At 43.5% G+C, this 14,313-nt stretch overlaps 2 protein-coding genes across 4 annotated transcripts in view; one reads left to right on the forward strand and one right to left on the reverse strand.

Moving 5' to 3' along the window:
- The first annotated feature begins 124 nt into the window (after nt 1-124).
- Nucleotides 125-7,996, forward strand: snx11 (sorting nexin 11). 2 transcript variants are annotated; one of them, XM_041067367.1, is made up of 7 exons: nt 125-265; nt 1,382-1,421; nt 1,714-1,800; nt 3,950-4,050; nt 4,267-4,362; nt 4,490-4,720; nt 4,821-7,996. In XM_041067367.1, exons 2-7 carry the CDS (start codon nt 1,398-1,400, stop codon nt 6,103-6,105), a joined length of 1,824 nt encoding a protein of 607 aa, XP_040923301.1. In that variant the 5' UTR covers nt 125-265; nt 1,382-1,397; the 3' UTR covers nt 6,106-7,996. The 2 variants fall into 2 exon arrangements, with proteins under 2 accessions (XP_040923301.1, XP_040923302.1); XM_041067368.1 differs by having other exon boundaries at nt 1,387-1,421.
- A 58-nt stretch (nt 7,997-8,054) lies between these two features.
- Nucleotides 8,055-14,313, reverse strand: part of skap1 (src kinase associated phosphoprotein 1) — a 29,977-nt gene continuing 23,718 nt past the window's right edge. Inside the window, exons 12-13 of one of the 2 annotated variants that reach the window (XM_041067369.1) lie at nt 9,051-9,153; nt 8,055-8,717 (exon numbers count right to left, since the gene is read on the reverse strand). In XM_041067369.1, coding sequence (XP_040923303.1) covers nt 9,061-9,153 — 93 coding nt within the window. In that variant the 3' untranslated portion in view covers nt 8,055-8,717; nt 9,051-9,060. Of the gene's footprint in view, nt 8,718-9,042; nt 9,154-14,313 lie in introns of both variants that reach the window. The other variant, XM_041067370.1, reaches the window with a different exon arrangement.

Consider the following 14,313-nt stretch of genomic DNA (forward strand, 5'->3'; position numbering starts at 1 on the left):
GTTTGTTTATTTATTAATTATTTTATTTGTTTTGTAATTTGAAACCACGCCCCTCTCTTACGCCAGGGTGCACGCTCCCGGAAGTCGACGGTGTGACGTCGCAGCGCTGCTTGTGACTTGCGAAATGGAGCTAGGAGCAGGTCTGAACAACAAGCGACTGTCTGAGGATTTTATTCGTAAACAGAACAGAAACATCGACCGGCAGGACAACATCGGCTGCAGCCGACAGCATACTACCACAGCAGCTAGCACATTCCTCATGAAAGTAAGTAGTTATCGACTAGGATTAGCATTTAGCTGACGTTTCCTTTAGCCGGATTGTTTAGCCAGACTAAGTCCTCTTAAAAAAAGTAGGTTTTATTACATGACAACAGTCTTTAAACTTTATTTTCTTTCTGTGTTTTATTTTGTGTTGCTTTCGGTTTGCTTGTACATTATGAGGAGGCTGGAGACTTTACATCTTCCACAAGCTGTTAAAGTCTCTGTGTTTCTGACGGTTATTTCTCCCCTTCAAAGAGCATCAAAACAATCAGACCACTGCAGGACAAAAGTCCCATCATAGCAAGAACATTTGGTCTGTTTCAATGGAGAAATAGCTTTTATAACCATGGATGGATTATGAGACAATGGGCACAAAAAGTGAAAGGCCCCCACGCCCCCTTAAATAGAAGAAAGAAATCCAGTCTGAAAGAGAAACTGACAACAAATGATGCAGCCATAAGTGATCATTTTATCTCTTCATGGTGTCTTTTTTTTCTGTTTGTCACTTTGTGGTCATTTCACATCTCTCTGTGGTAGTTTTGTGTCTTGTTGTGGTTGTTGTGTGTTTGTGTGTAGCTGTAGCTTGACTTTCTTACAAGAAATGTTAACAGTCCCTTTGAACAGAGGCTCTGGCCTGTGCCTGCCTGGCCCGTTCAGTAACCCATCCGTGGGTGCAGGTATTAGTAACAGCGGCTGGAGGGGAAGAAGGTAGTGAAGGCTTTTTGCGATCTCACTATCAGAGAGGAAGCAGACAGGCAGATAATATTCAAACAGGTTTAAGATTAGTGAGTTAGACTGACACTGGTTAAAGGAAGTATGTGGCCATTAAGCTGCTAATGTAGACTTATACAGAGCTATAGAGACACTTACCAAACCTCTGTCAGATCAGGAGGGGTGAGTGCGTCTTGCTCTTTGGAAAACCTCTTAAGAGTCTGGTGGTAAAGAGAAATGCCTGTGAGCGTGACTCAGTTGATTTTAGCTGACCATGTTCTCTTATAGAGGATGAGTCATCAGCTCATGACAGCAGCGTAGAAAAGGTGATCAATGTGAGCTTTTGATCCAGTGTGAAATCTCTCCTCATTGATTTCTCTTGTTTTTTTGTTTGTCTGTTTTTTTGCAGTGCAGCACTCGGTAGGATGAACAGTAATCAAGAAGAAGATGTAAGTAACTTCCCGCTTTCTCTTTTTCTCATGTGTGAAACCTAAAAATAAAATTGTACAGGGACAGGGCCTCCCCCTTTTCAACTAACTTCCACTTAATAAATGTCACAGAACAGTACCTCCATTGATGTGTTAAAAAGCGTTCCAGGAACTTCATGTCTGTGCAGTAGTGCACAGTAGTGTAGATCCTAATCTGCATGATAGCAAGAATATGGTCTCACAAACACCACAGCATTTTGTTTTAATTTCTTATTTAAACTTATGAAACCCTGACTTTGTTTCTGTCCTTCAGGAGTTCGTCGCAGTGCGGGTTCAAGATCCCCGCATTCAGAATGAAGGCTCGTGGAATTCGTATGTGGATTACAAAATATTCCTACATGTGAGTATTTACACAAACTTTACACAAAAACTGAAACAATTAATCAATTGAGTTTTTGTTTTAGGCTTCCTGGTCAGACAACAGAATGACATTTGAAGACAACATGACTACATTTTTCTCTTATTTTATTTAAGAAACCAAAAGATTAATCAGGAGATAATCAGAATAATCACTAGTGGTTGTAGCCTTAGTTTGTTTTTCATAGGGATTACGTAGAGTGTGATAAAACATAAAAACTGTACTCTCCGTTTATCTGTGTTGTTTATCCATATCAGCCTATTTTTCTTTCCTCTCAGTTTATATTGTGGTTTTTGTATGTTTTTGTCCCTTGGTTGTATGAGTTTCAGTATTTATATACCAGTGTAGCTGTTTTCACCACTAATCTACACATTTGCAGTTTCCTGTTAAGCCTGTCTTACACTACAAAAAACAAAGGCAGCAGCAGCGGTAAATAACCTGGAGCTTCAGATACCAGTGTCCTGATAAGAAATTCTCAGTCTAACTTAACGTCAGTCTAACCACTGAGTTTGCAGCAGAGATTCCTCACACATTGTTTGGACAGGAGTTGATGTCGTTGTCGAGGCAGTTTGTTTGAGGAATGCTGTGTCAGCTGTAAGGCTCCCTGCCCAGACGGATGTATCGTGCGAGTGTAGGCTGATGAAACTGGCAGAGATCATGTGACCTCACGTGATCTTACATCATTGTGTTTGGGGGTGATATGTTGTTGCTTTGCACAAATAAATGTGAGCTGTAAATGTACACAGCTACAAACATCATGCAACATTTAATTATCTCTCAGAATATTTGCAGGTCTGATTTAGATTTCCTCACAAAAAATCCCTTAGAAGGAATGAAAAAGTGTGAAATTTCGTTTACAAATTTCCTACTTCTTTTTCTAGCCTTTGTATGTGATTTTAGATTTTCCAGCCAAACATTGCTGGAAAATCCCCAGTTCTGTTGTTCCAGTCCTCTGAATGAGTTTAATTAATTAGTTCTCTTTTAATTGGTTAATCCAGCCATCCATTCATCCATCCATTTTTTATGAGTAATTCATTACGTTAAGAAGAATGATTGTTACATACTGCCAGGAAATGAAAAATGTGAAAGACATGTAAATAAATTTCACTCCATACATACTCGTTAACATACATAATGACTGTGAAACAGGTTTTAAATTACTTTCTACATGGTATTAAAATGTGTTTAAAAGCTGCAGAAATCCTATTTCATCTGTTGTATGCAGCATAACCTGAAACCTGCCATGTAATGTATATTTGTATAGAATATTATAAAGCTCCCAAAAAAGACATTTAAACATTACTCAGTGTCTTATAGCTCTAAAGAATAGTAAAGGTATTTTTCTATAATCAGTTTTTTCCTTGACTTGCCTACAAATTCTGGCTCAGGAGGAGGCACAGTAAGGAAGTGACTCCTCTCATAGAAAGCTGAACCAACACAGCTTACACTGTAATTGATAATGGACTGTCAGAAGGTGTCCTATCAATCAATTATCACACGAACTGGAAGAATTTCTCCTTCTTCAGGTATTTTACCCTCGTTATTAGGTCTTTAGGTCTCTAATGTGTGGTCTGAGGCCTCGTTTCACCACAGGTCACACACAGGTCCTTCACTGTGAACACTGGTTCATTGTTTATTTCAAGCATCGCTGATAGTGTCCAGCTGGCCCAGTTCTCACTGGCAGTTACCATAGCAACCAAGGTCAAACACAGACCCTCGGAGATCAGGCAAGACAGAGCCTCCAGTGAATAGCCTTAACACCCCATAACCATAACACCTCTCAGGGTCCGGATTCACACCCACCTCTGAGGAGGAGGAATAACCTTATTTGGACCTGGACGTATGTGAGCATGTGAGTCCAAAGACAGGCTTCAGCACCGGGTGCCATTACGCGTGTTGACACGTGTGGCTCATCTGTTTGTTTCTGCCTAAGACATCTGAATCTCTCGGGCCTTCTTCCATCAGCTCACAGGATTTCCATCACAATAACACTTCAGTTCTGCTCCAAGTGCAGCAGCAGCTGAAGCATGAGTCATCCAAGTCACATCAGTCAGATATATCAGACTTCAGATACACACACGGTCATAGGATCAATTCATTCCTCACACTTGTGTATTTTTTTCATTCACAGACCAACAGCAAAGCCTTCACAGCCAAGACGTCCTGTGTGCGTCGGCGCTACAGTGAGTTTGTCTGGCTCAGGAAGAAGCTGCAGAAGAACGCCGGTCTGGTGTAAGTAGTCATGAGTGAGCAGATATTCCTGTTCTCATGTTCCTTCTTTTCAGAGAAGATGGCGGAGAGTTTTCCATCGGTGGCTCATCACAGGCCGGAACTGTAGCACTGAGGCTCTGGAGTTTTCTTTTACACTTTTACGACTTGTTGAAGAAATTGAGCTAAAATCTACAAACATGGAGAATGAAGCCTTTCTGCTTGTTGTCATCCTTCCAGTCCAGTCCCAGACCTTCCAGGAAAATCCCTCTTCTCCTTCAGCAATGAGGACTTTCTGGAGAGGAGAAGGAAAGGACTCCAGGCCTTCTTGGACAAGTCAGTTCTTCATCTTATTCTTCTAAAGAAAAAACTCCATTTTTGATCTGCCGTAACAGTAACAGTTACAGTTACGTGTCATATATAATTTAATGACAAATGATTTTTCGTGCCTTTGCTGCGACAGAGTGGTGCACACCACAGTGTGTCTGTCAGACAGCCAGCTCCACCTCTTCCTGCAGACCCAGCTGCCGGTCGGTCACATCCAGGACTGCGTTCAGGGCCACACCCCCTACTCTGTGACCGACGCCATCCTCACCTACGCCTCATCCAACTGGGGCCTGGCTCAGGCTCAGGCTCAGGAGGACGATACCATCAAGGAGCCAAGTTTGACCATTTCTTATGAGTCCATGGAGAGGTGCGAGGGGGGGATTAAAACCACTGATGTGCAGCTAATGATGTGCAAATCACCACTTACTGAAAATTAAAAAATCTTTTTTTTCTTTTCCACTCCACAGCCCCGCTCCTCATCAGCCGTGCCTACAAACGAAAGACACTTTCAGCCCTGAGCTTCTCTCATGTGGAGACTCTGAACCTCTCGCAGGTTTACTGGAGCTTGGCCGTAAGGACACGGCTGAGTTACAGCACAAGGAGAAATCCTCCATCAGCATCTCCCAGAAGAATAACCACCTGGAGGCTGTTCTTGAGTGCGACTGTGGCCCGACAGAGGCAACCTTTTTTCTGGGCGACAACCAGGACGACACGGAGAGCCTCAGCCTCGCAGAACACACCCAGATAGAGACACCGGTGGAGGTGCACTCGCCCCTGGGGATCGGCTTTGAGGACAATTCTGTGGTGAATGGCGTGTTTGAGGAGGAGTGTTCAGGAAGAGAGGAAAAGGAAAGCGATTTGACGTTAGATACAGAGGAAAACACTGTTCACCATTCAGAAATGGAGGTGAAGGTTGAGCAGGCGGACAGTCCGGGAGAGGCAGAAAAAGATATGAATTCTGGAACAGCTTTAGATTTTAAGAACGATGACTCAGAGGGACAGGTTACAGAAAGCAACACCAGATCTCAGGAGGAAGTTCTGGAAGTCGTCTGCTCCGAGAAGGTGGTTTTAGAAAACCACGTCGTCTCTGAGGTTAATGGTCTCGACCACGTGGAAAGAACTGACGATCCCATTTCAGATGTCAGCTGTCCGGAGGAGTCAAAGAAGTCAGACGGGCAAAAAGAGACAGACGACAAAATAAGTTATGAATGTGGAATCAAAGAGGACACGCCACTTCAGTCTGAAGTCCACGCGGAAAGTGACGACGTGAACAGTGTCCCGGAGCTGGAAAGTGGGATGGATTTGGTTGGGACCAAAGATGAGAGCGACGAGGACAGCCACTCACTGCCATCGTCCAATGAGAGCATCGTCAAGGTCAGCGACGAAGAAAGCGACGAGACTGAGGACTCGATCCAGGCCGCGAACGGCTACATGAAAACATCTCCCGAGGAGGTCTCTCACTGGTCAGAGGTAGAGACGTCCAGCAGGAACATTTTAGACCTACAGATTAATGGTTGCTCTGTAGGAAGAGAGGACATTTCTGCCCCTGAGGATGAGGACCTGCAATATATGACGTCTCTAGATCTTAACTCAACTGTAGCTGGTGGAGATTTGACTGAAAGCAGCGACTTCAGCATCTTGGAGACGAGCTGCGTGCCCGGGGTAGCCGAGAGTAAATATGTGGAACAGGAAACCCTGTCCACGCTGTCTTTGGAAGCTTCAGAGGACACTCATGAGGTGCAGGCGCGTTAGTTAAACAGCTGCGACGACACCTGCAGGTCCACACGGCCTGTGTAAGAGCTGCTGCGTCCTCACAGAGCTCCCAGAGCTATGGATGATGGGAGCTGTCCTCTGCACATTATACACAGTCTCCACAGTGAGGATCCATGGACAGAGGCACACTGTATTCAAGACGCCAAGTCAGTCATGTTGTAGGTGTGATTTGTTTTTAAAGTAGCGTATATCTAATTTTAAAATGTCTTCATTTACACTCAGGTACACTAACTGTTGGCACTGTTTTGTCCTCTGCCATGAACCATGAAGCTGAAGCTGAGAATTCATGCATCTTACTAAACATCTGCTTTCCTGAGCAAAGCTCAACAATGAATATTTCCAGCACTGAAATTTAGTCATGTTATTTTGCACAGTGCTCCAATAACACAACACCTGATTAACGTTAAATTAACGTGAGGCTTCAGTGGTCTGAGTTACACACATCACGTGGGCATCTTGCAGAGTTCCAGTCTGTGAAGGTGCAGTCAGGAAAAGAGGGAATTCTTTTATCCGCCTGATTTATCTACAGAGGACCAGAGGTTTTCTCCTCCGTCACCGACGTTCAAATCAGTGATTACAGAAACCAAAAGCTGTTTCAGCGCACATGTGGAAAAGTGAATCACACACAGCTAATCCTGCTCTCACTGTGAAGTCGACGCTTCTCCTGCTGAATCCTGAATATGTTAAAGTTATACTGTTATAATCAGCACATCAGCATCACGTCAGTTAATGATGTAATGTATAATTTATGGCTGACTGGGGTCATGAACACTGGACGGTTCCCCTACAGATGAAAAATATCAGAGATAAGAATGAAACCAGTTTAGTGACATGTTTGGATCGAGGTCTTACAGGCAGCACTGTTAAAGGACAGTGACCGAGGGATCATTTAATTATGCCGTTGTGAACAGGAGGAATGATCACAGCAAGCAGAACCTGTTTTAGTGGCACCTGACCGGGGACAGACCTGGAAAACTGTGGACAAAAGAGGGAAGAGGAAAAAAAAAATTAATCCAAACAAAGCACAAATAAATATTTGGTTGTGTTTTCAGGATTTGATTTCATAAACAACAGAATAATAATTTTCAGTGGCTACAATATTCACCAGGGAACCATTGACACTTTTTCATTTTCAGTTCTTTTGCTTGTGTTTTTGTTTTTTGATTCATTAAAACTCCCTAAAGGACAAATGGATGAATCCCATCGTTACAGCGACACCGTGGTTCACACACACTAAGCTTCCTCTGTGAACTCAGATGTTATTTATTTCATGCCAGGAGACATGTACGTTCATGTTTACTACACAGTGCTGCCTCTTTTCTAACTAACTACAGTTGGACTGAGGAGAGAATAATTCGTTTGAAATGAAATACTGAGAAGCGTTTACTTGTAGTTTTTTGGATCAGGGAGCTTTGATTCCACCTCGTAGGAAACTGACTGCAGTCTGACCTCGACATGGTTCCCACACACACTACTGCTGCTGCTGCTCGTGGATGAAAGGGACCCACAGTATATCTCATACAGTCATTTCATATAGAAACGAAGCTTCACACATTTTTGTTTTCACAGCAAAGCTGGCATCGACCAGTGTTTCCATCATAACTGTCACTGGATCGACTGTCACACAGTTTGACTCTGTCTAAACTGAAAATAAGTACTTGAGTTTTTTGGGATTTTTTTTGCAGCTGCTTTTAAAAAGTTTGTTTTTTTTAAAAATGATGTTCAGAGACACAGCCCCAGCTTCTGAGGACAGCTCTGTTTTATAACACAGATCTACAACCTGATAACAACCTGAGTGATGTGTCCATGTAAACATACAAACTATAATCTGATTTTATTTCAAATAAATAGTTTTTCTTCTTTACTGTGACGCACGTGTTTGTGTATTTCTTTCTTTTAATAAAAGATATTGGAGCAATCCTGCCACCTAGTGGGTGAAAATGAAACGTGACTTTAATAACAAACACAAGCAGTAAATCCCAGATATATCTGAGATTTCTCTCTGACTCCAGCCAGAATGTAGTTTAAAATATTTTACATATAGTACATAACATCAAGCGATCTACATTCTGCTGAATGTAACCAGTGAATCCATAAATGTATAGTCCACAGTGATTATACAGTTTGAACCACAGCTGAAACTAACACTTATTTTTATTAGCAAAGGTTTTTTTTTTCCCTCAGCACAACTGGTCAATGGTTTATTCATAAAATGCTAGAAAATAATGGAAGATGCTCTTTAAAAGCCTGAACACTCAAAAAGTCAAATATATTCAATAATCATATAACCTCAAATTTGAGAAGCTGCAACCAGAGAATGATTTGTTCATTTGATGTTTTTTTCTTTAATAAATAAAAGATTTATCAATTATCAAAACTGTTGTTTCTGACCGTTTCATCTCCAGTTTGCTTTTCAGCGTGTCGGCCCTTTACAAATGTCTGATAGTGTACAGAAATAACTACCACTGCAGCAGATTTACGTGATATAATTTACAGTCTTATGAGAGAGAATAATTTTCGAATTACAAAAGATTATCTGACAGGCCTGTCTGTGAAATCCATGGCCGGATTCGTCAGCGGCAGCAGCAGCTCTGTAGGAAAAAACAAACACACTATCAGAGAAACATGCATTAATAATTCAGGATTCATTTTAAGCTGTGCCTATCGAACAGTATTAGGGAATCATTTTCTTAAATAGGACAACTGACGCTGTAATCATGCTTTTGTTGCACATATTTACTCTCGCCCATTGCACCGCTCAGATGGCTTCACGCAGTACTTCTTCCAGCCACCAGATGCCATAAATGGCAGGTCAACGACTGAATATACTTCAGTGGCAATCTGGATGAGTACCAGGGGGACCGTTTCTGTGTATTAGGCCACAGTAATGGTCCATAATGCTGATGATAAGAGTACCTCTGTACCTGCTGGAGCTCAGAGGATGTAAGCAGGGTGCAGGAAATCCTTGGGGACGATACCCACAGTGCCGTTCAGCTCGCCGACCCACCAGCCGTAAATGTTGTACTCCTGGACCCAAAATGAACAAATAAAAGAGAGTAAGTCTCCGCGGGGTCAGAGAACACATAAACGAAGCAGGACAAAGCACCAATCTCACATTTTTATTTGATTTAATATAAGGTTTATCTCATATTATTAACACAAGAACAACCATTCAAATGATTTGAATTACAATTATGTGTGGCCCCTGTCCTTTTCACTGGCTACTAAAATAATGAAAATTAAAAATCCTCTTGCAGAGTATAAAGTCAATTCCAGCAAAGGAAATCCAGGCAAGTCAAGATCCCACCGTCAAAAGAGCCGCGTGCAACGCTCTAATAGACACTGGGGTGCATTAACCTGGAGGGTTTTCATTCAAAAACGGGGAAAACAAGACGATTGAGACACTGAGCGTCTGACATAAAACAGCTTTCTGTAGCTGCTGAAAAGCTGCTGCTGAAAACGGCCTGCCTGTTTTCCCAGACTAATTACAACATTATTTTTGTGCTGTGATTAAAGGAAACAGGAGCAGGATCTGAGTTCTGCATGTGTAAAGTCAAATCGAGTCAGTTTTATTTATATAGATCAGCGTCACAATTCACAAACTCGCCTCGAGGAGCTTTATAATCTGTCACCTTCTTTCTTTAGACCTCGATCTGGGCAAAGAAAAACAATGAGTCACAAGCTGGTGACTGAAAACACGAAACCTCAAACAGAAGAGACAATTCGATCTGTTTCATATCAGTATTAATAAACACCTTCAGGGTTTTCTGGCAGCTGTCGAAAAACAATCAGCAGTTTTAGGAAATTCATTTGGATTTTCTGTAGCTTCTGATGAGAATTTGGACCAAATAACCTGGATTTTAAAAAAACAACAACAAATATATCTTGGTTATGTTTCAATCAATTCAATTAAATAATAATGAAAAAATTAAGGTGCTTTTTTATCAGTGAAACACGATCGCATAACTTCTGTTTACAATGAGCTGCTGTCATCTGAGGCAAAAATCTGGCTTCAAAATAAATGTCACTCTTTCTAATGTGAGCTTTCATTTTTTTTGCCTGAATCAGATAAGTTGCACTTTTTGGATTTAGCAAAATTCAGTGGATTAAATTGTGGAGATTTAATGTTGAATTTAATCGTCACTGAAGGAATCAAAATAAAATCCATGTTAAATTAAATTTACACACCCATAATACAGAATTTATTATTTACTCAGTTAAAAAATCGTGACATTAATTCATTAATTGATCCATAAAGACAGAATACTACATTTTCTGAGGCTTTGCTGAATCTAAAAAGTCCATTTGGAACATTTCAGTCCTCTCACATTAAACTGAAACAACAAAACCTTTCATCCATTCTTACATCTGCTCTTTATAAGTGCCTTAAACATTAAACCTGAGTCACATCAACCACCACATGATCATCTGATTGCAGCAGTTGGCCTCTAACTAGATCTGTACTAGATCAATATTTGGCCAGAGACCAGAGGGACGTTAAAGCCCAGCAGAGGAGCAGAGGAGGCACCAGCCGGCCGTCATTTTCCCCGTCCTGATGGAGCGGAGACCCCGGCCACTCATCTCTCCTCTCTCCTCCGGCAGATTGAGAATGGCTGAGCGAACAGTTTATCTCTGCTCTGAGGAGAAGATGAAACGCTCAGCTCCACACATACATGTGCTACGACTGTGCGAGCACGTGTGAGCAGACACATAAAAGTTTGGTGTCTTTGTGTGTTTCTGGTTACAGGTTCCGGTTTTAAGAACACACACATGCTCTGACACGATGAATGCATTCTGTCAACAGTTCAGCCGATCACGCCGACTTGACACCTCTGAGGAATGAGGCCTGCAGCTAATGAGCTGTGTTTGGACAGCAAGGAGGGATGATCGCTTAGAAAGTGATAAACCACGAGACTCAAGTGTCTTTACAGCACAAACAGGTAACCACAACGAGCAGACGGTCCACCCAGGCCTCATCGATGCTGCCGTGTTTGGCTCTCTGACAAAGACTGACTAACAATGGAGTGTGTGTGTGTTTGAGCTCATCACACAGAGGAAAGTTAAGCCTGAAATGGTCTTTTTATGCTCCCCGTAAGACTGCAGAGGGAAAAGCCCGGTTGCGGAAAGCTGGCTCTGGTTCCCATTCGAGAGGACGTGAACAGAGGAGGAGGAGAGGGGAGACAGACGGACGGGGGGAGGCATCGCAGAGAGGGAGCGAAACAGTTTTTCTCTCCCTTGGGGGCGTCGCAGCACTATTCCACCAACCGTAGTGACAGAGAGTTTTATTTATCTCCGCGGCCCATCTGTGCAGTCGGTCTCAAATTCTCCCTGAGAAAGGTCTTTTGGATTATCAGCGCCGCCATTTTAATACAACTGCTACATCACAGAGTGGGTGCCAATGGCGGTGGAAGTCTGTCAGCCGTGCAGAGTCCATCTTCCTCATACTTGAAATGGGTTCATCCAGAGTACACCTGCTGTAATAGGGACATTCCAAGAGGCGCGGAGAGTAAATTATCCAAATGACAAAAACTATGCTAACTCCTCAATGTCCCCCTCCTTCTGTTTGTTTTCATCTTTCTTGTCTTTTGGGTTGATTTGTTTTTGTGTGATTTTGCATCTGAAGCTTTGAAACGCAGAGGTCGGGCCAAAGAACGGGCACATCTCGGCTCACTGTGGCGCCGTGAATGATCAGACAAGTTGTTAAGTATTCATCTGAAATGGAAGATTTTCCCTCCAAGGTGCTCTGGGGCGAGCTCAATCAAATGTCCTGGAAAATGTCTGGTTTTATCCCATTAACGAAATGCACCAGGATGCACTGTGTGAATGTGAGAGGTGACACATATCAGAGCCTGTGGCTGCAGCAACCTGGATGCAGATCAAATCGACTCTGTGTGGGAGCAGAGGGAGGAGAGGGGGGCCGAACAGCGCCGTGTCGTGGCGGCTGCGGCGCGTTGACTCGTTAACCTCCCGGTGACTCCTCCGCCGAGAGAGCGGGGGAATGGGCGTGGGCGGGGCTGGCGCTGAGAGCAGGTTGCCATGACAACACCTGCAGTGTACCGGCGCGATCGTTTATTTACCACTCAGGGGGCTGGCTAATGGTGGCACTCTGATAGGCCCATCGCTCATGTTCCCGACCGGAGGACGGATTGACAACTACCCGAGCCTGAAGCGGGGAGAAGGTGAGTCGAGCTTGGCTGGATGCGGTGAGAGGCGGCGGGTGAGGCAGGTGTCGTGTCACGCCAACGCCAATGTACCTAAACAACACACAGCTTTAATATGTCTCAAAACACAGCTTTGGAAAAGGCTCTTTTTTTTTTTTTTTTTTTTTTTTTAGTAAAATGTAAAATCCTGTAGAGATCCTGAGAGTATGTCCTCTTCCTTCCCTCTTTTCCTATTCTCAAACACACAAACATACACACACACGCTCCCAGATGAAACACGCACACGCACACACACAATCCCAAATGCATACAAACTAGGGGGAGTGCTAATAAGCCTGACACATGAGGCATCTTTCCTCGGCCACCAGCTGACTGAGGCAGGCCTTGGGCGTGATGGAGCGCAGGAAGTCTCTCATTGCCCTGCTGCTGAACCCGCCGCCTGGGTGTTACAATCTCTCCCTCCCTCCCTCCCTCCCTCCTCATCTCCAGCCCCCTCCCTCCTTCCTCCTTCCTCCTTTCCTTCGATTCCTCTCTTTCCATGTCTCCTGTAGCAGCTTCTCTTCTTGCATCCTTTCTGGGGTTTTTTTCCCCCCCACTTTCTCTTTATCCTCTACATGGACTCATCAGATGCTCTGCAGCTCTCTGCAGTTCTTCCATCACAGGCCACCCTTACAAAGAAAGCCGTGATCTGTGATCTGCAATCAGGTTAGCGAGCACCTCCTCACTGCTCACACAGGTACGCTTCACAAATGACCTGATAATACCTGAAACTGTGGGGGAAATGCTTATTTTTCGGGTGTTATAAGGATTCTGTGCCAAAAAAAAAAAAATCTTGTCAAATCTATCCGGAAATATGGATGATAATTCTGCACAACCAGAGATCGAAATGGCTACTTAGTGTCCATTTTTTCCAAGTGGGCTTTTAATTAAATCAGTGAATTGGCTTCAAATTGGAAACATGACAGAGCATGAGAACGTTTGAAAATATCTCAGGGACGATGAGATTTAATAAAAAGAAAACCTACTCGCTCCTTTCTAATGCACGCCTGGGATTACAGATAGCTCCTTAACTTAATAGCAATTTAAAGTGGATTTGTGTATGCCACTGAGTGTCTGTAATGATGGCTGTTTACGCCGCCCCTCATTTATAATAATTAAGCAGAATGGATTGGGGGTGGGTTGCTCGGACACGGTTCTGGGCTATTGGCTTGGGCTGAATAATGACCTACTGTAGTTGACCGGGGAATGACCGCTGCCTCCTGCATGACCCCAAACCCCAGACTCACCCCCTGCTACTCTGGGTGGTAAATAGGATGTCTTGCCTGTCTATAGCGTCTTGGTGTCTATGGCCACAATAGCAGCTAGGGGTCTTTAAATGGGTGTGTGACAGAGAAAAGGAGAAAGGAGAGGGGGGACAGGGTTCACACAAAAGAATAAAGGGATCCCCCCTCTTTGTCTCTCTAGCTTGACTTTTCCCATCTGATTGTTTGCCCACTTTTCCTTTTCTTCAGCTGCATTCAGCTGGTGTGACCTGTGGCCAGTTATGGCCCTGTACAAAGACTGTCACAGGTAGACTGGATGGAGTTTGAGAGGCCAGTCAAACACAAAATCAGTTTTAATTTCTTATTTAGAATTTTAACATAATTAGCTGCATTTTTGGAGGCTATAAATCACAGTAAGTGAATTTATGAGGCCGTAAATCAGCTTTTGGTGTTTGTATAAGTTGTCAGTTAATAAAACCGTCCCGCTCCAAGACTCTGCTACAAACTGCCACAAGGTGTCAGTGGTGTCCATGTTCTCATTGTCCCTAACAAGCAGCAGCAGCTGAACACTTCTGACCAAATGTGAAGTGACGCTCTGCTTTGGGAGACGCAGTGGATTGGCTGGCCCGTCTCCCTTCCCTCCGTGTTTTGGTTGGACAACGGATGGAGGAAGAGAGGTGAGCGGGGCGACGGAGAGAAAGAGGGAGAGGTGGCAGCAGCGCCTGCCAGAGTTTTAAGGACCCTGGATGGGTTTGTGCCATAAA

The sequence above is a fragment of the Toxotes jaculatrix genome, chromosome 21, assembly GCF_017976425.1.
Source record: "Toxotes jaculatrix isolate fToxJac2 chromosome 21, fToxJac2.pri, whole genome shotgun sequence".
In the NCBI taxonomy this organism is placed as follows: domain Eukaryota; kingdom Metazoa; phylum Chordata; class Actinopteri; family Toxotidae; genus Toxotes; species Toxotes jaculatrix.